General features: G+C 44.2%; 1 protein-coding gene across 1 annotated transcript in view; it reads left to right on the top strand.

The window, feature by feature from the left end:
* Positions 1-25,698, top strand: part of LOC139172863 (transmembrane protein 132B-like) — a 103,812-nt gene that overhangs the window by 70,849 nt on the left and 7,265 nt on the right. Inside the window, exon 2 of the mRNA XM_070762112.1 lies at positions 3,905-4,814. Coding sequence (XP_070618213.1) covers positions 3,905-4,814 — 910 coding nt within the window. The remainder of the gene's footprint in view (positions 1-3,904; positions 4,815-25,698) is intronic.

The raw sequence follows: 25,698 nt of genomic DNA, 5'->3' as shown, positions 1-25,698 counted from the left end.
ATGGACAAATTGTCAATTGGAAAGCTACCCTCATTTAACCGAAGGAGTCTGTCTGGATACTTTATGTTATTTATATCAATCTATGTCATTCACGTCACTTTATGGCATGTGGGTCAAGGCATTGTGGCCCAAATGTCACAGTTTGCATTATTGGAGTAATTACATCCTGGTAGCACTAACGCAAAGTGTTTTGTGCTGTATTATGTCATGGTGCCAGTGATGTTAATTGATGTGTGTTTAATAGACATTTAGGAATAACTCTCTAAGACTCTAGAAAGAGTGCAGAGAAGAGCAACCAAGATGATTAGGGGACTGGAGGCTAAAACATGTGAAGAATGGTTGCAGGAACTGAGCATGGCTAGTTTAATGAAAAGAAGGACCAGGGGAGACATGACAGCAGTGTTTCACAAAGAAGAAGGAGTCAAGCTATTCTTCAAAGCAACTGAGGGTAAAACAAGAAGCAATGGATGGAAACTAATCAAGGAGAGAAGCAACTTAGAATTAAGGAGAAATTTCCTGACAGTGAGAACAATTTATCAGTGGAACACGTTGCCTCCAGAAATTGTGAATGCTCCAACACTGGAAGTTTAAGAAGATACTGTATTAGATAACCATTTGTCTGAAGCTGTGTAGGGGGTTGGACTAGAAGACCTTCAAGGTCCCTTCCAACTCTGTTGTTGTTATAATAATGATGATGATGATGGTTATGACAATAACAACAACAACAACAACAACAACAACAATAATAATAATAATAATAATAATAATGGTTTTATTGGAGCAGAGAATCCTGGGTTTGTTTATTTTCTCTCGGTGATATACCAAGATTACTATTGTCAGGATAATATGAAAAAGATAATCCCTCTGAATGGGTGTTGATTTGATCTCTTTAGATCAGGGGTGGGGAATGATGGCCCTTTTATGACTGGTGGACTTCAACTCCCAGAATTTTTGAGCCAGCGATGGCTCAGGAATTCTGGGAGTTGAAGTCCACCAGTCACAAAGGGGCCATCATTCCCTACCTCAACTCTAGAGGAAAGATCTAAATATAAAAGTGGGAAATACAATAAATAGGCAAATTAGCAGACCTTGGAGCTGCTATTTATGTTCAAAATTGTACTTTTAATTTATTTTAATTTAATTCTTTCCCAGATAGGTATTGCCTCTGTCAGCTAAGTTCATGGGCTATACTAAAATCTGAGGATGCTTCTCAGGTTTCTAAAGTTCGGTTTGGAAAACAGAACTGCTTCATTTAGTGATTCCAACCAGTGTGAGAAATCAGTCAATAGCTGAACCGAATCTTTGAATTGCATCTCTGAGATGGGCCCCCTCATTTCAGATGTTGGAAATGATTTTGTTTTTAAAATAGCAACTGGCTAGAAGGGCAAGAATGGCTGTGAAGGGACTTAATTTCAGCTTTCAGTTTCTGTTCAGTTGGGAAGTCAGTTTGATTTTAGAAACTCAGTGTGGAGACCCCATAGGGATGCTTTTTTTAAAAGTCTATTTATTCTTGGAACTCTTGGAGAATTCCTTCTATTTGTCATCCCAAATTGGGAAAATTGTGAGCTTGGGAAAGAAGTGGGAATCTCTCTTTTAATGCAAACAATTAGCAACTCGGAGCTTCTGCTATAGGCCCCTCGTGCACACTGTTAGTCCTACTAACATTCTAGGAAAAAGAGATTCAAAAACTTCAGAAAGGCTATGTACCTTAGTGAACTCACTAATGAAGGAAGGCTGCGGGTTCAGGTATCAAGATATTGAACCGTAAACCCTAATTCTTGGCAGAATAACTCATTAAAGACAACCTGTAATAAAAGGAATTTGTTCCGAAGAGTCTACAAATTGTATTGAAATATAAATTTCTTTTCTCACCCCCATCCTGGAAAATTCTCATTAGTTCATTCCAGTGGACGATTTTCTAGACATTAAAAAGTGTCTCAATAAGAAGTGCGGAAACAGAAATACTGAGATGGCTGCCTCAGTAGATAGGAGCAATATCTAGAAAGGAGAAGTAGCTTTTAGGTGGGAGAATGACAATAAACAAACCAATAGATCATTAAAAAAAATCATATTAATAGTAAGACCATCAAACATCCACACCTGCCTATCCCACGTCCTTGAAAAGATTCAATGGGTAGACAAAAAAAGGCCAAATCCAGTTCTGAATAACTGGCTGACTGTGCGATACACAATAATAATAGCAATTACAAAGAATGAATTTGGAGCTGAGTCCAAACAATATTGGAATGAGTGCGAAAATAGTGTGTGGCAGTTTGTATGCAATGGAAAGGCAGCCATCTTGGAAAAGTTGACTTCTTTCTCCAACCAGTTTGACCTTCCACCTCTCAATCTCTCTTTCATGTGTGTGTGCATGCGTGCATGCGTGTGTGTGTGTGAGAGAGACAGACAGACAGACAGAGACAGAGAGAGAGAAGGAGAAAGAAATAAAACATACTGTCTTCGGGGGTCTCTTCTGTCGATAGCCAGAGAAGTGCTTAACATTTAAGAGAGGCAACCAAAGGCAGCCATCTTGGAAAAGTTGACTTCTTTCTCCAACCAGTTTGGCCTTCTACTTCTGAATCTCCCCTTCTTATATTAGCTACCACCACCATCTGTGTTATTGTTTTTCTTGTTTTGGGAAGGTGTGAGGCAGAAGTGGTATTCAAGCCAATTCAGAGCAGTTTGGGCGAACTGGTAGCAACAACTCATCCGTCTGGATGTAATGCTGTCCTATTTAGCCACATTTTCGAGACCGGGTGCATGCGGGGTAGGCATGGGCACAAATAAAGCACATGCGCAGCAGGCTGTGCACAAGTGCAGTGGTGCACATGTGCATGCACTCATATTTGGGAACCGGTGGGGAATGTAAGTGAACACCACCCCTGGTGTGAGGTGTTAGATCTCTACTTTTCCATCCAATGTTAGTTTCCCTGGGAAAGTGTCTAGAAGACAGAGGCTTCAATTTTGATGTCTAAAATTCTCCATCGCTAGATTTGCCCAACCTACTGGTAACCTGACTGATTGGAGAAGCTGACAATTCTCATGGTGACCATGAGATGGACATTTGTTAAAAATATTTTTACATGGCTGATTTTGTGGGAGGGGGACTGGCCTTTGGGACCGTGGTGGTTAGCCATAGACAACTTTTACAGCAAGATATATTGAAGGCCCAACTTAATGAAAGGAAGGAGTGGCATGATACTATTGTTCCAATATCAAGGGTCTACCACAAAGAAGAAGGGTGGTGGTGTTCAACTTATTTTCCAAAGCACCAGAAAGCAAGACAAGAAGCAGTAGATGGAAATTAATCAAGGAGAGGACCAACCTGGAAATAAGGAGACATTTCCTCTCATTTAAAACAATTAATCAGTGGAACGACTTGCCTCCAGAATCATAGAATCATAGAGTTGGAAGGGACCTCCAGGATCATCGTGTCCAACCCCCTGCTGAATGCAAAAATTGTGGTGCTACCAACACTGGAGGTTTTAAATAAGCAATTGGACAACTATTTGTCTGAAACAGTACAGGGTCTCCTGCTTGATTTAGGTTTGGACTAGAACAGGGGACTCCAATCTTGGCAATTTTAAGACTTGTGGACTTCAACTCCCAGAATTCTGGGAGTTGAAGTCCACAAGTGTTAAAGTTGCCAACGTTGGAGACCCTTGGACTAGAAGACATCCAAGGTCGATTCCAGAATAACATCCAGCTTCTTGGATGTTAATCTGGTTCCATTGGTAGCAAATAATGGCTAGGAGGCCAAATGTGGACTTTAGGCCCCACAAAGCAGCAGTCAACTTTTGCCTTAGTTTATCAGTTGTCTTCTTTTTGAATGGGACGGTTTGAAGGAGAAGGCAAAAAGCTACTCCTAAATTACCTTTCTCTCTCCTCTTCCTTTTACTTGCAGTGGTGGAGACTCGAGGTGGGACGGTCGACAGCCTGCAAAGATTCGCAAGCTCACCGGTCTATCTCCCAGTGAATTACCACCTCTCCAACACTGAGGCTTCCTTCTTCCTCAAGGAGACCAACCAGGAGATTGTGAGAAACGCCAGCTTGCAATCCCGCACGGAGCCATTCCTGGTTTACAAAACCACCCGCTTGCCTGTCTTAAACACGACTTATGGCCCTTTTGCTGCAGAGCAGATTATGCCTCCACACCTGTGGCTGACCTCGCCTCTGTTCGGTTTCCCTGACCGCTTCACGTTTCACTGGAAGTTACAATCCCGCATCCTGGACAGCTCAGTGTATTCCAACAGGCCCAAAGTCCAGGTTTTGTTTTACGTGGCTGGCAAAGATTGGGAAGACCACGATCCGGCTGAGATCTTACCCTGTGTACAGTTGGTGGCTTCCCGGGAGGACAGAGTAATCATTGGCAACTGTCGGTTGAAAGGTCAACTGGGGTTATGTGTCGCAGAACTGGAATTCCCACCGGTTTGGTTCAACTTGGAGCTCTCCACGCCATTTGCAGTGTTGTCTTCAGAGTACCAAGAGACGGAGGATGCTTGGGAAAGGATCTCTGTGGAGCTTTTCTATTGGATGTATGCTGCAGTGGAAGACGATTGTCCTTCAGGAGATCCAGATCTGGAGAGCTTTCTTCACCCAGGGGGCCAGGAGGAGGCCCAAGGGCCCACGGCCTCAATGGACAGAGTCGGCAGTGTTATTCTATATCCGACTCCAGACAAGCTCAAGAAGTCATCCTTAAAGCTTGACCATAACCTGGTCCTCTGTGTGCCACTTGGCCCAGTCAAGGAAGGAGATCTTGTCATGTTTCACGTCTCTCTCACCAGTGGCTCTCTAGCAGATCAGTTTACGCTAAGGTAAGTGTTAGAAGTGTGGGCTTTAGAAATTGACCAAACAGAATCAAATGTCGTTGGTGGATTAGTCATTGTTGGGGTGAACCAAAGCAGCCAACATAAGCCAAAACCATGTTGTTGGCCTGGTGCAGTAATGGCGAACCTTTTCGGCACTGAGTGCCCAAACTGGAATGTGCATGCATGTGCACGCACTGGAGCACTGGAAACTTGAAGACCAGCTGGTCAGCATGCTTATCAGTGGTGGGTTGCTACCAGTACGTGCATAACCATAGCTCTGTAGTGGAAATGGAACTGTGCGGGCAGCTCCGGGTGACCGATGGGTGCAGGTGTGTGTCCGAGTGAGATTTCTGCACATGCGCAAAAAGCAAAATCTCCCTCGGACACATGCATGCCAGTCACCAGGAGCTGCGCACAGAGCGCACAGGTAGGAGCGGTAAGTAGGAACCCCTGCCTGGCATGCATGCCTGTTTCCCCCACCATTTGCAGGCTGTTTTCACCAGATTTATGACCTGTTTTCTGGGCCATTTTTCAGGCTGTTTTCTGGCTCATTTTTTGGGCTGTTTTCTGGCCCTCCAGCACTCGCAATGACCAGCTGGCTGGTATGCCAGAAATCAGAAGAGCAGCTGGTGATGGAGCGCATGCCCACAGAGAGTGTGCCACCTCCGGCATGCATGCCATGGGTTCGCCCTCATGAGCCTAGCATTTTCCTCGAATGTCATGCCGAAGTGTTCAGCTCCAATGTCTGCCCTGGAATTCCAGATTTATAGAAACAATGAGTAACCTGTTGAGGCTATTATTATTATTGAGACAGTGATCCCGCTGTATAGAGTGCTGGTGAGACCCCATTTGGAATACTGTGTTCAGTTCTGGAGACCTCACCTACAAAAAGATATTGACAAAATTGAAGGGGTCCAAAGACGGGCTACAAAAATGGTGGAAGGTCTTAAGCATCAAACGTATCAGGAAAGACTTCATGAACTCAATCTGTATAGTCTGGAGGACAGACGGGAAAGGGGGCACATGATCGAAACATTTAAATATGTTAAAGGGTTAAATAAGGTTCAGAAGGGAAGTGTTTTCAATAGGAAAGTGAACCCAAGAACAAGGGGACACAATCTGAGGTTAGTTGGGGGAAAGTTTAGAAGTAATGTGAGAAACTGTTTTACTGAAAAAGTAGTAGATGCTTGGAACAAACTTCCAGCAGACGTGATCAGTAAATCCACAGTAACTGAATTTAAATATAAGGACAGACTAGATGGACCATGAGGTCTTTTTCTGCTGTCAATCGTCTATGTTTCTATGTTTCTATGTTTCTATGAAAGCTGGTTCAATGTTAACTTTCTCTTGGAACTCATTGCCAAGAAGGGAGATATAAACCTTCGGGCTCTGCAGAGGTGAGCAGGAGCCGTCATTGGGCGTACCGCTTAGAAATCCAGGTAGCCTCCAACTTACAACCGCTCGTTCAGTGTCTCTTTGAAGTTATCTTTTTAATTTTTTTATTGGAAAAAGAATAATTTTATATACAAATATGAGTTGTATACGAGAATATACACACAACTTTAAAAACAAGACAGATGACTTTGCTCTCTCTTAGGTGTTTTAACCTATGCATTTCTAAATTATTTGCAGATTTTCATATCGATAGCATATATACTTTTTCAAATTAGCTCTATTCCTTGTAATAACATATTATTAATTAATAATAGTAAGTTGTATTAGTAATAAAAACTTAATTATTAATAAATAAAAATCCTTCTTGATCAAATTAATGTAACTTATAATTAAAAAAGAAAAAGAAACAGACTATCATTTAACTCAATATTGCCTATCTATATTCTAGCATATCTAAAGATGTTTTCCTTCTTCATTCCCTTGAAATTTCCTCAATGTGGTGTGTTTAAGTTATTTATTTTCCTTCATGATCATTTTTTGTTTCACTATTAATTTTTTAGCTGTTGCAGCTAATTGTAACGTTTGTCCCATATTTTATAGAAGGCCGAATCTTTCTCTTTTATACACATAGTTAATCTTAATTCATTTCTGCCAATTCCATTATTTTATTTTTGATGTGTACGTTGTCTGTTTGAAGTTATAACAGCACTAAAAAAAGGTGACATGACTCATTTTCATATTTTCAACCATTGCTGCATTTCCATGGTGACACGATCAAAAATTCAGATGCTTGGCTACTGGCATGTACTTATTATGACAGTTGTGGTGTCCCAGGGTCATGTGACCCCCTTCTGCAACCAGATTCACTTAACAACCAGGTTACTAACTTAACGACCGGCAAGGGTTCATTGAAGAAACTGTGTCGAGCAAAGATGTAGAGTGGGGCAAGAAACATTAAGCAACTGTCTCGCTTAGCAGCAGAACATTTTCGGCTCAGTTGTGGTTGTAACACCCCCCCCTGAACCGATGAAGCTTCTTGCATGAGAAGCAAAACCCCTTAAAAATCCCCCCAAAAAGTCCAGTTGCTTTTTGGAAAGAAACCCTCCTTCTAGACACCATCAATAAAAACCATTCTGCATTCAGTTTTGGTCACTATGATCTAAAAGAGGATGTTGAGATTCTAGACCAGTGATGGCGAACCTATGGCATGGATGCCACAAGTGGCACACGAAGCCATATCTGCTGGCATGTGAGCTGTTGCTCTAACTGAGCTCCAGTGTGCATGTGTGTGCCGGCCAGCTGATTTTTGGCTTGCACTGAGGCTCTGGGAGGGCGTTTTTAGGTTCCAGAGAGCCTCCAGGGGGATGGGGGAGGGTGTTTATACCCTCCCCCTGGCTCCAAGGAAGCCTAGGAGCCTGGGCAGGGCAAAACACGAGCCTACTGGGCCCTCCAGAAGTTGGTAAACAGACCCTTTCTGGGCTCCAGAGGGTCTTTGGGGAAAGAGGGCAGCTGTTTTCGCCCTCACCAGGCATTGAATTATGGATGTGGGCACTCACGCATGCGCTATAGCACCATGCTCTTTTGGCACCCAAGGAAAAAAAAAGGTTTGCCACCACTCCTCTAGACAGAATGCAGAGAAGATCATCAAAGATGATCGGGGGACTGGAGGTTAAAACTTATAAAGAACGATTGCAGAAATTGGGCATGGCTAGTTTGATGAAAAGAAGGACCGTGGGCAACATGATAGCAGTCTTCCAGTATATCAGGGGTTGCCACAAAGAAGAGGGAGCAAACCTATTCTTCAAAGCACCTGAAGGCAGGACAAAAATCAATGGGTGGAAACTAATCAAGGAGGGACGCAACTTAGAACTAAGGAGAAATTTCCTGACAGTTAAAACAATTAATCCGTGGAACAGCTTGCCTCCAGAAGTTCTGGAAGTTTTTAAGAAGATGTTGGATAACCATCTGTTTGAAGTAGTGTAGGGTTTCCTACCTAAGCAGGGGGTTGGACTAGAAGACCTCCAAGGTCCCTTCCAACTCTGTTATTATTATTAAAACCAGCAATGCCATTTGACCAGTAAAATCTCATTCTAATTGTCAAGATTTGCCTAAAGTCTCTAAATTGGTTGCACAAAAAAGAGTGAGTAAACCGGCATTTCTCCAGAGGCTTTTCAGTATTAACTTGATCAGGATTAATTTATTTAACTTGGAGTGTATACATCTAGCACCAAATTACACAGAGGGAAATAAATATCATTGTAGCTCTGGCATCAAATGCGCGCAAGTTTTCTCACTTGCTCTACTGATTTGTTTTCAGCCCATTAGTAGTGTCTCTAAAGACCCAAGGGGTATTTTATGTATAAAATTTCTCTTGTCTTTTGGTCAGATGGATGTGCTTTGCCTTGGGAGACTTGGGGTTTCTCTCTTCCTTCCCCAAATGTAACTGATTGTTTTTAATCAGTTGGCTTGCAAGTGGGGTGTGATATATAGTAATACCTCATGATACAAACTTAATTGGTGCAAGGAGGAGGTTCGTAAGACGAAAGGTTCATAAGACAAAACATTGTTTCCCATAGGAAACAATGTAAAGTCAATTAATCCGTGCAACCAACCCCCCCCCCGGCAAAAAAAACGGCTTTCGCGACTGCTGGGAAGCCGCGCGGCTGTTTTAAAAGGTGACAGCCGGCCTGGGGGGCTTCCCAGCACCCCCCCGAAACCGGGTTTGGGGTTTGGGGGGTGCTGGCAAGCCCCCCAGGCCGGCTGCGACCTTTTAAAACAGCCGCGCCACTTCCCAGCTGTCTCCTGAAGCCGAACGCGGAAGTTCGGCTTTGGCGTTCGGCTTCAGGAGACAGCTGGGAAGCGGCGCGGCTGTTTTAAAAGGTCGCAGCCGGCCTGGGGGGCTTGCCAGCAACCTCCCGAACCGAACCCGGGGTTCAGAAAAATTTTGCCTCTTCTTACGAACTTTGTTCGAGTTACGAACTGGTGTTCGGGATGCTTCTGGGAAGCCCCGCCGCCTTGCTGTCACCTTTTAAAACAGCCGCGCCGCTTTCCAGCAGTCTCCGAACGCCGGTTCGTAACTCGAAAAAAGTTCGTAAGAAGAGGCAAATTTTTTCTGAACCCCGGGTTCGTATCACGAGTTGTTCGTAAGACGAGGGGTTCGTATCTTGAGGTACCACTGTATTCCATTCTGAGTAACATGAATTTATAAATCAAAATAGGGGCGGGAACCCCCTTATTATATCTGTTTCTCTACAGCCTGACTTTTGAATAGGTCCTAACTTTCTTTCTCATCGGGGTCTTGAGGCAGAAATAGCTCACCCCCCAAAATAAATAAATAATAAATTAATCAAAATGAAAGAATGCAAAAATACAACTTGCAAAAAACACATAGAAGAAGAAACCCAGAATAACAAGTATGTTTCAGTTGTTGAATAGGTAGAAAGAGAGTTGTTATTTAGGGAGCTTTCTTTTCTTTATCTTTCTTTCTTTCTTTCTTTCTTTCTTTCTTTCTTTCTTTCTTTCTTTCTTTCTTCTCTCCTCCTCTGCCTCCTACTCCCTTTTCCCCTCCCCTCCCCTCTCCTATCCTTCCTTCTTTTTTTCCTTTCTCTTAAATTGAGTTCATCTTAGGTCCTCATCTGCTAAGATTTTGAAAGATTTGCATACAAATACAAAAACAGGCCTGTAATTTCCACCCCCCCCACACAAATGGGCAAAAAATACAGGTGGTGTTCAATCTACGACCACAAACTGACCCTAAATTTTAAGTTGCTAAGTGAGAAATGTGTTAACCAAGCCTTGCCCCATTTTGCAACCTTTCTAGTCACAGTTGTTAAATGAATTGCTGCAGTCGTTAAAATTGGTTAAAAGGCTTGCAAAGGGAATCTGCCTCCCACAGCAACTTTGCTTGTTGGAAGGTCATGAAAGGAGATCACAGCAACTGTCATAAATGTGAGTTCCAGTTTGCCAAGCATCCAAATGTAAATCATGTGACCAGGTGGATGCTGTAATAGTCATAAGTGTAAAAAACGGCCTAAACAGGGGAGGAATGCCTTTACCACTGCTAGTGGTGCACTGCGTGCGCAGCTTCAGTTGTCTTGCGTGCACATGTGCGTGTCCCCATGCGCAGAAAGCAAAATGCACTGTGATCTCACGAGGGGAAGCGTGCATGAGATTTCCGCACATGCGTGGAAGCAAAAAGTTGCTGAAAATCTCGCATTTGTGCCTGTCCCTCCCATTATTTTGCTTCTGTGCGTGCATGCAAACTAAATTAAAAAAAAAAAAAAAAAGACGGTGGCACCCCCAGGATTGGTTGTGCGCAAATTGGAAAATTGGACCTTGGAATACTCATATCAGATGACCTAAGTGCCAAAGGCCACTGCAACAACATGGCCAAAAAGGCTTCAAGAGTTGTTAACCTGATCCTACATAGCTTCTGCTCCAGGAATCTCACACTACTAACCAGAGCATATAAAACTTTCTCCAGACCAATCCTCGAATAGAAAATGTCCTGAGATACTTTATGGGAAGAGCCCTCCACTCCTCCACTTGCAACAGAATTCCCTACGCAACTAGACTCACAATCCTAGGTTTAGAAAGCTTAGAACTACGTCGCCTTAAACACGACCTAAGCATAGCCCATAAAATCATCAGCTACAATGTCCTTCCTGTCAACATCTACTTCAGCTTCAACAAGACACGAGCACACAACAGAAACAAACTTAAACTGCTCCAAACTCGACTGGAAATACAACTTTAGTAACCGAGTAGTTGATGCATGGAACTCACTGCCAGACTCTGTAGTATCATCACCAAGCCCCCAAAATGTTAGCCTTAGACTCTCCACTGTTGACCTTTCCCGATTCCTAACAGGTCAGTAAGGGGCGTGCATAAGTGCACCAGCGTGCCTTCCATCCCCTGTCCTAATGTTTTCTTTTACTAGTATCATGTATATAAATATTATATCTTTGTATACCACCAATATGTACGTGACAAAACAAACGAACAAATAAATAAATTGTGCAATCGGGCAGCTGCTACTGGTGCTCAGTCTGCTACCGCACAGTAGCAACCCAATACTGGCCCTAAATTTCCTTTTTTTCTGTACTGTTGTTGTTTTCGAACTACAGGTCACTAAACGAACTGTTCTAAGTCGAGGATTACCTCTGTGTAAGCTTCAAAAGTTGAAAGTTGCAAAATTATCTCCTTCTTTTGGCAAACTTTTCCTGCCCCAAGTAATACATGTTAGGGCATATATGCTTCTTTTCTTTAAGCTGAGAATCTCTCTCTCTGTCTGAAATGTAACTGATGCAGATTAGCACTGCCGATTGACCTGTTCATACACGCCTTGCTCCTAGGATAGAGGAGAACGGTATTTTTCTTGTTAGTAGTAAGGGGAAAACCCCCCCCAGAAGTGAAGCAGCCAGGAGATCTGTAAAAGAGGTAGAACTATTTCCTGGGGAATGGCAAAGCTTCACGCCAGATTGCATTGGCAGATGTCACTTTGTGGCTCAACCAAGGATTCACAAGGAATTCTTCTGCTCCTTTTGCTGTTCTGTTGCTTTCTTTACCGGGCGGAAAAACACTTTCCAAAAAAGAATGATCATTTAGCATCTCTTCCCCTTCCCCTCCCCATGATTTTGCTGCATGGGGTAGCAAAGAGAATCCCCCTCTCGCTCTCTCTCCCTTCCCCGACCCTCCCTTGCTCAGAATTGCCCTCGGCCTTTTTGCAAGGGGCAGGACTGAAAAATCTTACCCACCGGTTCTCTGCCGAGTTGCTTGACCATAAGGCCGTGACCAGTGATGGGCTGCCAAAAGTTTTACTGCCACACTGTGTGCATGGCTTATTGTGTGGGTGTGGCTTGATGGTCATGTGACCGGGTAGGAGTGGCTTGCTAGCCATGTGACCGGGTGGGAGAGGCTTGACAATCATGTGACTTGACCATGGATTTTCCAAAAACCTCAAAACAATCCCCATATCAATGGACTCAAAAGAAGCAGGTCATCGAATTCACCCCCATCCTAGAAGTGAGCAGCTACGGAAGAGCGAAAGGACAGAAACATCTCACTTAGGATTTCAACAACACTGTGCCTGGGTGGGAGGGGCTTACTGACCAAGATAAGTTTTCAAAGAGGTGCTTGGACACTTTTCCAGTTGATGAAGTCCCATTATTTGAATAGCCACAGAAAGGACAAATGATCGGCAGCATTATTGGTTGAGGTGCACAGTCACATTTGAAGGTCTTGTACTGAACCCACACGGTTCAGTAAAATAAAAGATTAGGCAAGTAGCTCCATTTTCTTTCATTGCTATAAAAGTTCAGCTCTGGATAATGATTAACACGATTCAAGCATTTATGGGTAAAAACATATTATTTAATTATTTCCTATTTTAAAAGTAACTAAAGTAATTGAGAAGGAAGGACAATAAAACCAACTATTAAGTATTCAATTAATAGTGCATGCACTTACTACCCCCACTGTGTCGGCCCCCCCGTGGGGGCAGTTGCCCATTAGTGGGCGTGGCCTACCCCATGGTTGTTTCTGCTGGCAGAGGCACCGTGGGGTGGTTCTTTGCTGTTTCCAAGACAGCCCCACGGGTCTGATATAAGCACCCTGAAAGAGTAGTAGATCCTCTGAAAGAATAGTAGATCCTTGGAACAAAGTTCCAGCAGACGTAGTTGGTCAATCCACAGTCATTGAATTTAAACATGCCTGGGATAAACATAGATCCATCCTAAGATAAAATACAGGAAATAGTATAAGGGCAGAGTAGATGGACCATGAGGTCTTTCTCTGCAGTCAATCTTCTATGTTTCTATGTTTCTACCCTGCAGGCCAGATCTGATTCTTCCATCTGATCTCTCTCCCTGGCTTTGCTCTAGGCCAGTGATGGAGAAACCATGGCACATGTTCCACAGGTGGCACGCGGACAGTGAAGGGCTACCAAATTTTTTACTACCACACTGTGTGCATGGCTTATGCTGGACGCCCTGCATTTTCTTTCAACATCTTTCAGTGCAAATTGGGTGCTCTGGGGTGGAAGCTCCATTTTCCCTACCCCACTGCATCCCCCCCCCCGTCCAGGCAGCAGCCCACCCCTGCACACGGAGCTATACCTGAGGGCACGTGAGCCATTGCCCTATGTCACCTCCAGGGTGCATGTGGGCACTGGCCAGCTGATTTTCAGTCATTTTTACTCTCCCTGGCTTCAGGAAAGCCTCCCGAAGTCTGCGTTTAGTGAAAAATGGCCCAACGAGCCTACCAGAGGTTTGCTTCCAAGCTTCCAGTTGGACCGTTGCACCATTTTTTTGCCACCCCCAAGCTTCAGGATGCTTTCTTGAAACCTAAAGGCTCAAGTGGCCTACTGGAAGTCTGGAGGGTTCAGTGAGGCGTGTGTGCATGCACAGGGGGGCAGCATCGGGGCTATGCACATGTGCACAGGAGGGAGAGCATTGGATTATGGGCTTGAACATGTGCATTTGCACTGTCGCTCATACACACACACTTTTGGCACCCGAGCCAAAAAAGGTTTGCCATCGCTGCCCTAGGCCTGGGAGAGGCAGGAGGGAGACTGGCAGAGTCAGGGGGAGGATTCGAACGAGGAATCCGCATAGAATCCCTGCCCAGTCACAAGAGGCCAAAGTGCAACGTTTCTTGAATACCGTTGAACCTTCCCTGGTTTACCCGGGTGCAAACCTTTCGTTGAGATGATTCCTACGCGTAGGTTTCAGCCATCAATCAGTAGAGTTGAACCCTTGGCCTTTGGGCCTGGCCAACACAAAATGGCCAAGTCAACCAAAATAGCCAACCCAAACAAAAGGACCCACGTCCCAAGAAGAGGCTGCGAGCGGGCTGCCTGTTCTCTAGACACAAATGATTTACTTTGACGTGCCGGTACTTTCCCCGACAAATATTTATCATGGGAAGATGAAAAGCCTGTCAAATCAGCGAAATCGTCCAGTTGCAAAGTTTGAGCTGCTGACTAAGGAAGTTGTCAGGTGCTTCAAGAGCTTGCTTTATTCTCGTCAGCTCCTTCACCTGCTCCTCCTCCTTTGTATGTAGCTGAGGGTGTGCGCCCCCACTTTGCTTCCCTGGTGTTTTGTGTGTGTGTGTGTGTGTGTGTGTGTAATAGAAATAATCTATGAGTTTGTAGCAGTTTCTCTGTAAACGGCATTTAATTAACGGTCAAAGCAAAGGAAGGGCCCATTAATCAGTCTCGGCAGATGTTTATTGCTTTGACGTTACTGCAAAATGGGGTTTGTAGATGTGGGGTTTGTGCCTTTGGTCACGGGTGCACATGTATGTGATCCTGTTGTTGTTGTTGTTGTTGTTCTTCTTCTTCTCCTCCTCCTCTCCTCCTTTTCCTCTTCTTCTTCTTCTCTACTTCTCCTTCTCTTCTTCTCCTTCTCCTTCTTTTCTCCCCCTTCCTCCTCCCTCTCCCTCCACCCCTCCCTCCTCTCCCCCTCCTCCCCTTCCTTCTCTTCCTCCTTTCTTCTTCCTTCTTTCCTCCTTTTCTCCTTTCCAACTTCCTCCTCATCCTCCAAACGCATGCAACGCACAAAAACCTTAGGGAATTCCAGCCAGTGGATGTCATATTCTAATTTCAGTCCCAAAGGTCATGGTGTGACCTTCACGTAAGATGCATTCCTCTACTATGTGTCCCATTGAGTTACTTGGCTTGAAAAATATTTCTACACCAAAGGCCACGTCTCTCTCTAAGGCAAGATCGTAGATTGCTGAGTTAATGAGAACTAGAAGCAGGGATGCAATCGATCTCCTTGTCCGTAAATTTTGCAATGAAAAATACACCCGGGGCACTGTTTCTTTCTTCCCCATCATGTCGGCAGGAGGGGAATCAAAGTGGTATCTCATGTCGTTAACGCTTGGGTGCTTTCATATTTAAAATAAAATCTGGGAAATTAATATATTGACTCCGGGAGAAGAGGAGGAGCAGGAGGGAAAGGAAAGGAAGAGAGAGAAAGGAAGCGCCCTCCCTGCTGGGGACCTTCCAAGGCCCACCCGATCCATTAGGATTCTCTACGGTGAACAGGCGAGGGTGTACGGAATAATAGTCAAATATTTGTAATGTTAATGAACATGCAGACATGGTTTGCAAACTCTCCTTGGCTGGAACCATTCAGCGGTTATAAATATATAATGCAGCATGCATACAGGATGAGGCGAAACGGAAGCGATAAAAATGCAAATGGCTTTCCTGGGGGGTAGGGTGGGGACTAAGTAATCTTTTATGAGATGCTGTAGGGGGAGTTGTCGTTTTGGTGTCTGCTGGCAGGGTGTGCGTGTAAAACTACATGAATAATGGGCCTTGGATCTCAGAGGGTAATTTGTCCTCTTGCCATGGATTTAACTCTTACCAGGAAGTGGAGGGGAAGGGGAGGTTTTTGTTGGGGGGAAAAAGGAAGGGGGATGCACATGGGGGCTTTTCTCTTTCTGGAAAGGGGCAAGGCTTGTATCCTTCCTTCCTCCCTCCCTCTTCCTCCATTCTTCACTCCCTTCTTCTTCCCTCCCTCCCTCTTCCTCCATTCTTTTCTCTTCCCCTTCCTTCCTTCCCTTCTTTCCTTCTTCCCTCCCTATTCCTCTATTCCTTCCTCCCTTCCTTCTCCCTTCTTCCCTCCCTCCCTCCCTTTCTCCCTCTTCCTCCATTCTTCTCTCCCTTCCTCTTCCTCTATTCCTTCCTTCCTCCCTCCCTCCCTTCCTTCTTCCCTCCCTCTTCCTCCATTCTTCTCTCCCTTCCTATTCCTCTATTCCTTCCTCCCTTCTTCCTTCTTCCCTCCCTCCCTTTCTCCCTCTTCATCCATTCTCCTCTCCCTTCCTCTATTCCTCCCTCCCTCCCTCCCTCCCTCATTTCTGCCCCTCTCTCCCTTCCTCATCATCTATTCCTCTCTCACTCCCCCCTTCCCCTTTCCTTAAACTCTCCATTCCTCAACAATCCTATTTTCACCCAAGTCCCTCACTCACTCTTCCAGGTGAGAACTTTAACCTGAAGCTTAAGTTGGAGACCTTGAGGCCATGGAACCTTTTGGGTGATGGTCCCACAATTCCAAATTTTCTTGCTTTTCTTTTTAAATGAGAAGCTTCAGAGAATGAAGTCAATGGATGGGCCAAGACTCTATAGATTCAGAGGTGGGATCTTTAAAAGCCCCACTTGAGACCCACCGTGGAAGAATTGCCCACAAGATCATATGCTGCAACGTCCTGCCTGTCGGCGACTACTTCAGCTTCAACCGCAACAACACAAGAGCACTCAACAGATTCAAACTTAATATTAACCGCTCCAAACTTGACTGTAAAAAATATGACTTTAACAATCGAGTTGTCGAAGCGTGGAACTCATTACCGGACTCAATAGTGTCAACTCCCAATCCCCAACATTTCTCCCTTAGACTCTCCACGATTGACCTCTCCAGGTTCCTAAGAGGCCAGAAAGGGGTGTATATAAGTGCACTGATGTGCCTATCGTCCCCTGTCCAATTGTCTTCCCTTATCTTAAATATCATACATATTCTCTCCTTATCTATCTATCTATCTATCTATCTATCTATCTATCTATCTATCTATCTATCTATCTATCATATATATTCTCTCCTTATCTCTTATATCATATATATCCTCTCCCTCCCATCCACTTCTCTTCTTTTTTACTTTCTATCTTCATATATATTACTTAATGTCTATTCTCTTCCATATGTATTGTATATTGGACAAAGAATAAATAATAAAATAAAAATAAAAATAACTATTAGCCATTCTCGGCATCCTCCTGAAGGCAGTTTATGGGCTGCCTCAGGATCCAGGAAGCTGCATTGGATGGGCCTTTGGTCTTGATGATCCCAATAGAAAGCTCTTCCTTTCATGGTTCAAGGATGGCAGTTCTTGGCAGGGAGCAGCCAAAGCCCAGATGTTGGTGCAACTTCTGTTGTGCAGGAGGGATTATTGTGCCCTTACTTTGCAAGGTCAAAAATCAGCCTGGGCTCGCCTTATCTGGGACTGCTCAATATTTACTACCAACACCTCATTAGCCATCGGTCTCCCTGGCTCAGCACGGTGGAAAACGGAACCTCTTCACGTTTCCCTCTTCGGCACGCGATAGATTACACCAATTTAATGTGAGATGCCCACTATTACAAGGGTGCTGCCTTGTACCAATCACAACGGTCTGGAGGGAGGGGTGGGATTATGAATTAATATTCACCAACATGAGCCCGTATGCCGAGAGGAGGAAGACAGCAGGGGGGAGGAAAACAGCATTATCCTGGATGCAAAGCTTTCTCCCTCCTGATTTTGCTTCAGTAATTGAGAGGACTGCAACGAGGCAGATGGCATTGATTTGAAGAAAAAAATAATTTGGTATTGGAGTTTTTTTTTGGGGGGGAAGGGAGGGGGGCTTCAAGGAAAATGTAGATAGAAGACAAACAACCCCTGAGCAGCGGGAAGAGAAATCCACCGGCGATGTCTTTCTGACCGAGAAGGTTTTTGGCACGTGGCGTGTTCGAGGTTTCCGATTAGTTAATTTATTTATTTATTTATTTATTTATTTTGTCCAATACAAATTGAAAGTTACAGAGAATAAAAACATGTAGTAGTAAATATCAGGGAAAGGATAGAAGAAAAGATATGAGAATAGAATACGTCAATGAAGAATAGAGGAAAGGATATATGAATGGAAGAAAAGATTTATAAAATATAGGAGAGACAATTGGACAGGGGACGGAAGGCACACTAGTGCACTTATGCTCACCCCTTTGCGGTTGTACGGATGGGTTTTCCCCAAGTTAAGGCTCCTTCCAGGTGGATGGGTTCATTTTTCAGGATCTCAGCAAGGAATATCCCTTCTGGATAGTAAATTGCAACTAGACGAACCTACACCTGGGAGCTTCTTTGAAAGTTCTTAAGAAGGAACCTCCTTTCTTCTTCTCGCTAAAGATCTCTCCTCCTTCTCCTCCTCCTCCCCCTTCTCCTTCTTCTCTTCTTTTCCTTCTCTTCCCCTTCCTTTCCGCTCCTGCTCCTTTCCCCTCTTCCTTCTCCTTCTTCTCTTTCCTCTTCCTTCTCTTTCTGCTCCTGCTTCTGCTCCTTTTCCCTCTTCCTTTTCCCCCTTCTCCTTTCTCTTCCTCCTCCTTCTCCTCTTCCTCATTCTCCCCCTTCTCCTTTTCCTCTTCCTTTTCCTCCTCCTCATTCTCTCTCTTCCTTCTCCTTCTCTTTCTCTTCCTTCTCCTTCTCCATTTTTCTCTTCCTTCTTCCTTTTCCTTCTACCCTTCTTCTTATTCTGCAAATCCCAAGCCCTTCTAATGATGACAAGTCCTAGTTGGGTAATGAAACATCAGAAGTAAAACAATCAAGATCAGAAATCAGCAAAGACCTCACAGCTTTTCTTCTCTTTCCCTTTCTTTCTCCTTCTCCCACCCCCTATCCTTTCTTTCCTTCTTTCCTTTCCTTTCTTTGATAGAAGATTGTTTTACTTCTGATGTTTCATTACCCAACTAGGACTTGTTATCATTAGCTCTAGGTTCTTCATCATTCCTATTGATTTCAGTCCAAATTATTTTGAAGGAATACATTGAATTAATGAAGAAACCAATTAAATCCCCTGCCGTTACCCCAGTCCCCTCAAAGTTCGCCATTTCTATCCCCAAAAGATTCCCAAGGAATATTCCCAAAAAATCCAAAGAAGAAACAGATGCTTAAAGTTAGGATTTGCCCTCAATTTCATCCAGAGTTTAGCTTTGGGAAAAATCTCTCCAAAATCTGTTTGGCTTCATTTTGAAGAGTGGTAGATCTTCCCTTTTGAATTATTTAGAATAAAAGTAGTCTAGACATGGGGAGAAAAAGGCTTCAATAATAAAGTGACCTAAAAACAAGGTTTGATAAAATAAACATTATATCAACTATATTTGGTTCAAACAAAGGTTTGAAAGTTTGGATGAATCTGGCAGATGAAGAATCTCCAATTACATCCAATTTTGGGGGTTGGGGAGTGACTAGGGAGGCAAAAAATGCCCGACAGGGCTATCTATCTGTCCATCTGTTTGTTCATCTGTCCATCTGTTTGTCAACCCATCTGTCTCTCCATCCATCAATCTGCCTGTTTGTCTGTCTAGCTGCCTGTCTGTCTGCCCATCAGTCTGTCTATCCACTTGTCTGGCTGTCCATTCCTCCCATCCTTCCATCTATTTGCCTTTCTATTTGTCTATCTGTCCATCTAGATCAGTGTTTCTCAATCTTGGCTGTTTGAAGACGTGTGGACTTCAACTCCCAGAATTCCCCAGCCAGCTGGGCAAACACAAAAATGTTTGGACAAAAAACCCCTCTCTTCCTCCCTTTCGCCCTATTTCTCCCCTATCTCTTTCTTTCCCTCTCTCTCCATCCCTCTTTCTTTCTTCCTTCCTTCCTCTCTTTTTTGCTTTCTCTCGCCCTCCTTCCCTCCTTCTTTCTCACTTTCTCTCTCTTGCATTCTTTCTCTCTCCCTTTCTGTCTCTCTTGCTATCTCTTTTATTCTTTCTTTCTCTCTCCCTTGCTCTCTCTCTCTCTTTCTCTCTCTCGCTTTCCTTCTCTCTTCCTCTTCCTCTCTTGCTTTCTCTCTAACCCTCCTTTTTCTCTCTCTCTCTTTCTCTCTCGTGCACCACGCCGGCAACATAGAGAGAAAGAGAAAGCGGAGAGAGAGTGGAGGGCGGCTTGCCGGTCCGCGGCCCCCTTGATCAGTGGCCCCGCATGGCCCCAGCACAAACTCCGCCGTTGCCTTCGCCTCCGCCTAAGAGGCAGCAGCCACATCCACCCCTTTGCCCTCCCAAGTATCCATGGCGCTCAGCGCCCGGCCACGCACTGCCTCCGCCTCCCGGTACCCCGCCCGACTTCTACCTGCAGGAACGGGTGGTGGGGCGCCACGAAGGGTGGCACTTGGAGGCCACCACGGCACCATTGTCATCACGGCGCAAAGCCACGCATTCCCGGATCACTCACTTCTCTGGCCAGCAAGCCGGCTGCCTGGGAAAACGGCACACATTTTAAACGCGCGCTTTTCAAAGGCGGCGCTTTCCCGGGCAGCCGACTTTGCTGGCCGGAGAAGGGAGCGATTCAGGACTGTGTGGCTTTGCGCCACTTCAAAAATTTCTGCAGGGGGGGGGGTTCCTAATGACTGTGCGGGCGCATGCCCACGCAGATTAGAAACAACAGTTGCCGGCGCCCTCCCACCGAGCCCCAAAAGTTCACTTCCCATCACCGCCAGGGAAGCTCCAGCCAGGCTGGGCTCGCGGCACACCTGACCATGTCCCGCGGCACACTAGTGTGCCACGGCACACTGGTTGGGAAACACTGCTCTAAAACAAGGGTCTCCAAGCTTGGCAACTTTAAGACTTGTGGACTTCAACTCCCAGAATTCTGGGAGTTAAAGTTCACAAATCTTAAAGTTGCCAAGCTTGGAGACTCCTGCTCTAAAAAGGTCAGTAAAAATCCAGGATCTGCCAAGGTACCAGATGGCTATTTATTTATCTATTTATTTATTTGATTTTTTTAATGCCGCCCTTCTCCTTAGACTTAGGGCAGCTTACAACATGTTAGCAATAGTTCTTTTTAACAGCGCCAGCCTATTGCCCCCACAATCCGGGTCCTCATTTGACCCACCTCGGAAGGATGGAAGGCTGAGTCAGCCTTGAGTGATGAGATTTGAACCACTGACCTGCAGATCTAGCAGTCAGCTTTAGTGGCCTGCAGTACAGCACTCTATCTGCTGCGCCACCTTGGCTTTATTTCGCTATTTCAAACCATATCCAGTATTGGGCTGCCCCTGGTGCACCTGTGATCACCAATCCGTTAGTGGAAACGGCGCTGCGTGAACATCTGCACATCCCCACTGGACCCCCATGCATCCCCACACCCCCCCATGCGAGAATTTGCTTCTGTGCATGCACGGAAGCAAAGAAATCAGCGGAAATCACCGAAATCTTGCATGTGCGAATGTCCTCGTGTGAGATTTTGGCAATTTTCACCGATTTCTTTGCTTCTGCACATGTGCAGAAGGAAATTCTTGTGCCTGGTGCGTGCGCCCGCCGCCGCCTGCGCCAGCCTCCAGGACCAATCCGACAGGGAAAGGTAAGTTCACCATTGTGTTCCCTCCCAAGGCAACCCACAACCTTTCCCCTACAGCTACTTCAGATCGAAGCGCAACCACACTTATTAAAAGTTTAAAATTGCCAGGAGATTAGATTTCTAGTCCCGTTGCTATTTGTCTTCTTCTTTTCCCCTCCTTCTGAAGAGAAGGAAATTAAAATGCACAGAATTGCTTTGTGTAGGAATGACCTTATTTACGGAAGCTAATGACTATTGGTCTCTCTTTTAACACACACACATACACACACACACCAAGAGGCATCTAATTCTATGCAGACGAAATAGAGTGACAAATTGAGTTGTTTATTATTATTATTTATTATTATTATTTTTGCCATCCTTAAAATTATTATTATTGTTTACACTTTCAAACTATCTTCTTGTATATTTCCAAAAAAGCCTGTTTAGTGCTCAACCTCCCATTTTCTCTTCACAACAGCAGTTTAGTTTGAAGAAACAAATCATCATCTTTTAATGACCCCATAATCCCTTGCGGTGTAGAGTATGGGAAACTGAATGGAGCTGAGCAATTACTGGTCGGATGCCCTTCCTGTCACTAATATGGAATTTTATTTAGCAGATATAGTCTCAGTGTGTCCAGAGAGAGAAATATCTGCCTCTACCTAGAATCGAACTAACAGCCTTCTGATTGTGAGGGAAGAGCTCCACCCCTAGGCCACCGCACCACTCAGTTTGAGGAAACAAATACTAGTCAAAAAATCCTAGCTCTGTAGTTCAGTGATGGCTAATCATATCAGTGAAGCTGATAATGAGTTACTTGGCTTAACAGGCTCTGTTCTGTTTGCTTCAAGGAGGTAAATTGTTGGGAGGCAGAGGCCAAATGGTGGGGATGGCTACTCTCTGAAGGCTCCTCTCTGACACATAAAAAGAAAAACTACAATATAATCATCTAAATCCTATTAATTTAAAAAACTAAATGTACTCATCTATAAAACCCAATATTATTTAAAAAGACCAATCATACCCACTCACACAGCAACCATATGTAACATTCATTGGCCAGGTGGCTAGAGTCTAATCGCCCCAAGCCTGGCAGCATAAATGAGTCTTAAGATTCTTATGGAAGGAGAGGAGGGTGGATACGAATCTCTGGGGGGAGCTGATTCCAGTGGGCTGGCCCCCCCACAGAGAAGGCTCTTCCCCTAGGCCCCGCCAAGCGACATTGTCTCGTTGATGGGACCTGGAGAATGCTGACTCTGTGGGATCCAACCGCTTGCTGGGTTTCATGTGGCAGGAGGTGGTCCCACAGGTAATCTGGGCCGATACCATCTAGGGCTTTATAAGGTCATTACCAACATTTTGAATTGCACCCAGAAAACAATTGGCAACCAATGCAGTCTGAAAGTTATACTCCAAAAAATATGGTAGTCTTCTTATTTCCATGCTCATCATTGGCCTCCTTTCGGGGTGGAGAAGATCAGGTGAAACATCTTCAGATGTGCTGAAATGAGGCACCACGAATGGACTCTTCACCTTCTGAACTTGCTGATATAATTAACAGACTCTTGAATCCCTCAGCTCTGTTCTATTATATTCAGAATTGTGCTCCACCATCAGAGATTTATTACCCAGGCAACTGAATGGAGCTAGCTAGCAGAGTGTTTAAGGGCTGGGTGGCCTTCCTGTTGCCAATGCGGAGTTGCCTTTGGCAGATATATCCGCATTCCACCCCGCGAGGGATTAGGGCAGGGGTGGGCTACACAAACTTTAGCAAGGGGTTCTTTGCCCAGTTGCTGGGTGTGTGTGGTCAGCCTCCTGCATCATGGGGGCAGGGTGTTTTCACCCTCCTGGGCTCCGGTGGCTTTCCTTGAGCCTCCTGGAGGACAAAAATGCCCCCCCAGGCTCTGGAGGCTCTGTGAAGGCCAAAACAGGCCCATTTCTGGCCTTCCTGAACTTCTGGTAGGCCCATTTTTTGCTCTCCCTGAGCCTCCATGTGTGTCCTGTACTTACCTGCATCCAGAAGTCATGTGGGGTGGGGTGGGGTCATGTGGGGGATCTGGGAGGGAAGTGGTGGGGCGGGCACAGCAAGCCAGGAGTGGGATTCTGGGGTTCCCTGAACTGCATAGAATCTTAGCTAGAGGTTCCCCTGAACCTCTGCGAGCCCCCAGCAGCCCACCTCCTGATTATGGGGTCATTAAATGATGATGATGATCAGAGATTTACCATATTTTTTTAGAATATAGGATGTACTGAAGTATAAGACGCACCTTAGTTTTTGGGGAGGAAAATAAGGAAAAGAATCTGCTTACCAGGTATTTATCTAGCTAGCCTCCTTAGTCTGGTCAGCTTCAGCACATTATTTTATCTCCTGGTTAAGTGCTTTAAAAAACCCTTTATTCTGAGAGAGTAACAATGAAAGAGCTTGCAAGCCAGTAAGAACTGGGGACATCATTAGCACCTGGAAAGAAACATTTGTATCAAGTTAGACCAATGGGAAAAAAACCCTGCAAAGACTTAGGACTTCGAAAACATTCTCCACAGAGAGTAATAATGAAAGAGCTTGGGAGCATTAATAGCACTTGGTTGGGGCTGTAAAGAAACATCTGGAGCAAGTAAAGCAGTGAACCACCCCCCCTACAAAGACAGGGTTTGGAGAACATTCTTGGCAGAGAGTAACAATGAAAGAGCTTGCAAGCTGGTAAAAGCTTGGAACATTGTTAGCACCTGATTAAGGCTGGAAAGAAACTTATTCAGAGCAAGTTAGAGCAATGAAAAAAACCCTTCAAAGACTTAAGGCTTGGAAAACATTCTTCACAGAGAGAAACAATGAAAGAGCCTGCAAGGTAAGAGATGGGAAGATCGTTAGCAGCTAGCCTGTTTTAGAGAGGAAAAATGTGTGTCTTATACACTGGAAAATATGGGTATTTACCTGAAGACTCAGGCCACAAATGGGTCAGCTAATTATCCTCTTCTTTGCTAGGCTGTGATTTTTGTCATGGAAGAGTATCTTGCATTCTGGGCTAGAGAGCTGTCATTTTCATTTTTATTTTAATCTCAGCAAGGAATGGTGTTTACATTTTAATAGAGGTTGCCATCCCCACTACATTCCACCTGAAAATGTTATGATTTGACCTTTGGGGTGATTAATTTAAAAAAAATATTTTTCTTATATATATATATATATAAGAAATCCCCCTTCCCTCACTGCTCAAGCAGCATTAAGAAATTTTGCACTTTCCATCTTTGCGGTTCCTGACATTCAGCAAATATATATATATATATATATATATATATATATATATATATATATATATATATATATATATATATATATATATATATTGAGAGAAAGAGAGAGAGAGAGAGAGAGAGAGAGGTGACCCTTATTTCGAGGGCCAATTTAATGGAAGAAAATGTTTCTATTTTACCCTAGGCTTCTTCCAATAAGTCTTTCTGCTTACAGTTCTGGTCTCTATTTTTTTTTATTTGCATAGGAATCTATAGTAAAGCTTATAGCAAAGTTTAAATACATGGTGGCTTTTTATTATTGAAAGAGTTGTTCTTGAGAATGCAGGACTGGGTATTTTATTTCTCTTTATAATAGTATAGAAAAACAGACAGAGTTTGGGGTAGAGTCAAAAGAGGAAGTAGCCAGGAGCTGTTACATGGTCACAAATGGTCTAAGTCGAGCCCTTTTTAAATTCCTTTTACCTAATGCCAATTTAACACTGACCATCAGTTGACTCTTGTATATAGGCAAGAGCAATAAATTTGATTAACTAGAATTTCATGTATGGTCCTGAGTCTTCTTTCTTGACATTAATTTAGAATAGAATAACAAAGTTGGACGGGATCTTGGAGGTCGTCTAGTCCAATCTTCTGCTTAGGCAGGAAACCCTAAACCACTTTAGATAAATGGTTATCCAACATCTTCTTAAAAACTTCCAGTGTTGTAACATGCACAACTTCTAGAGGCAAACTGTTCCCCCGATTAATTGTTCTGACTTTCAGGAAATTTCTCCTTAGTTCTAAGTTGCTTCTCTCCTTGTTTAGTTTCCACCCATTGCTTTTTGTTCTACCCTCAGGTGCTTTGGAGAATAGCTTGACTCCTTCTTTGTGGCAACCCCTGAGATATTAGAAAACTGCTATCATGTCTCCCCTGGTCCTTCTTTTCATCAAATTAGCCATGCCCAGTTCCTGCAACCAGTGGTCCCTCTAATTTTTTTTTGGGGTGGGCGGAAAAGTATAGTGTCTGAGCGGCAGTCCCTTCGGGACTGAGCGGCACAGAAATAATAAACAAACAAACAAACAAACAAACAAATAAAAAACCCACCCTGTTTTGCCTCAGAGAATTTCAAAATAAAATACTGTACTGTGTGTCTATAACAGTGAGCTCATAATAGGGCAACTCTAT

This window comes from Erythrolamprus reginae, chromosome 10 (genome assembly GCF_031021105.1).
Source record: "Erythrolamprus reginae isolate rEryReg1 chromosome 10, rEryReg1.hap1, whole genome shotgun sequence".
Classification (NCBI taxonomy): Eukaryota; Metazoa; Chordata; class Lepidosauria; order Squamata; family Dipsadidae; genus Erythrolamprus; species Erythrolamprus reginae.
Note: the sequence above shows the minus strand (reverse complement) of the source record. Positions and strands in the feature narration are given on the sequence as shown.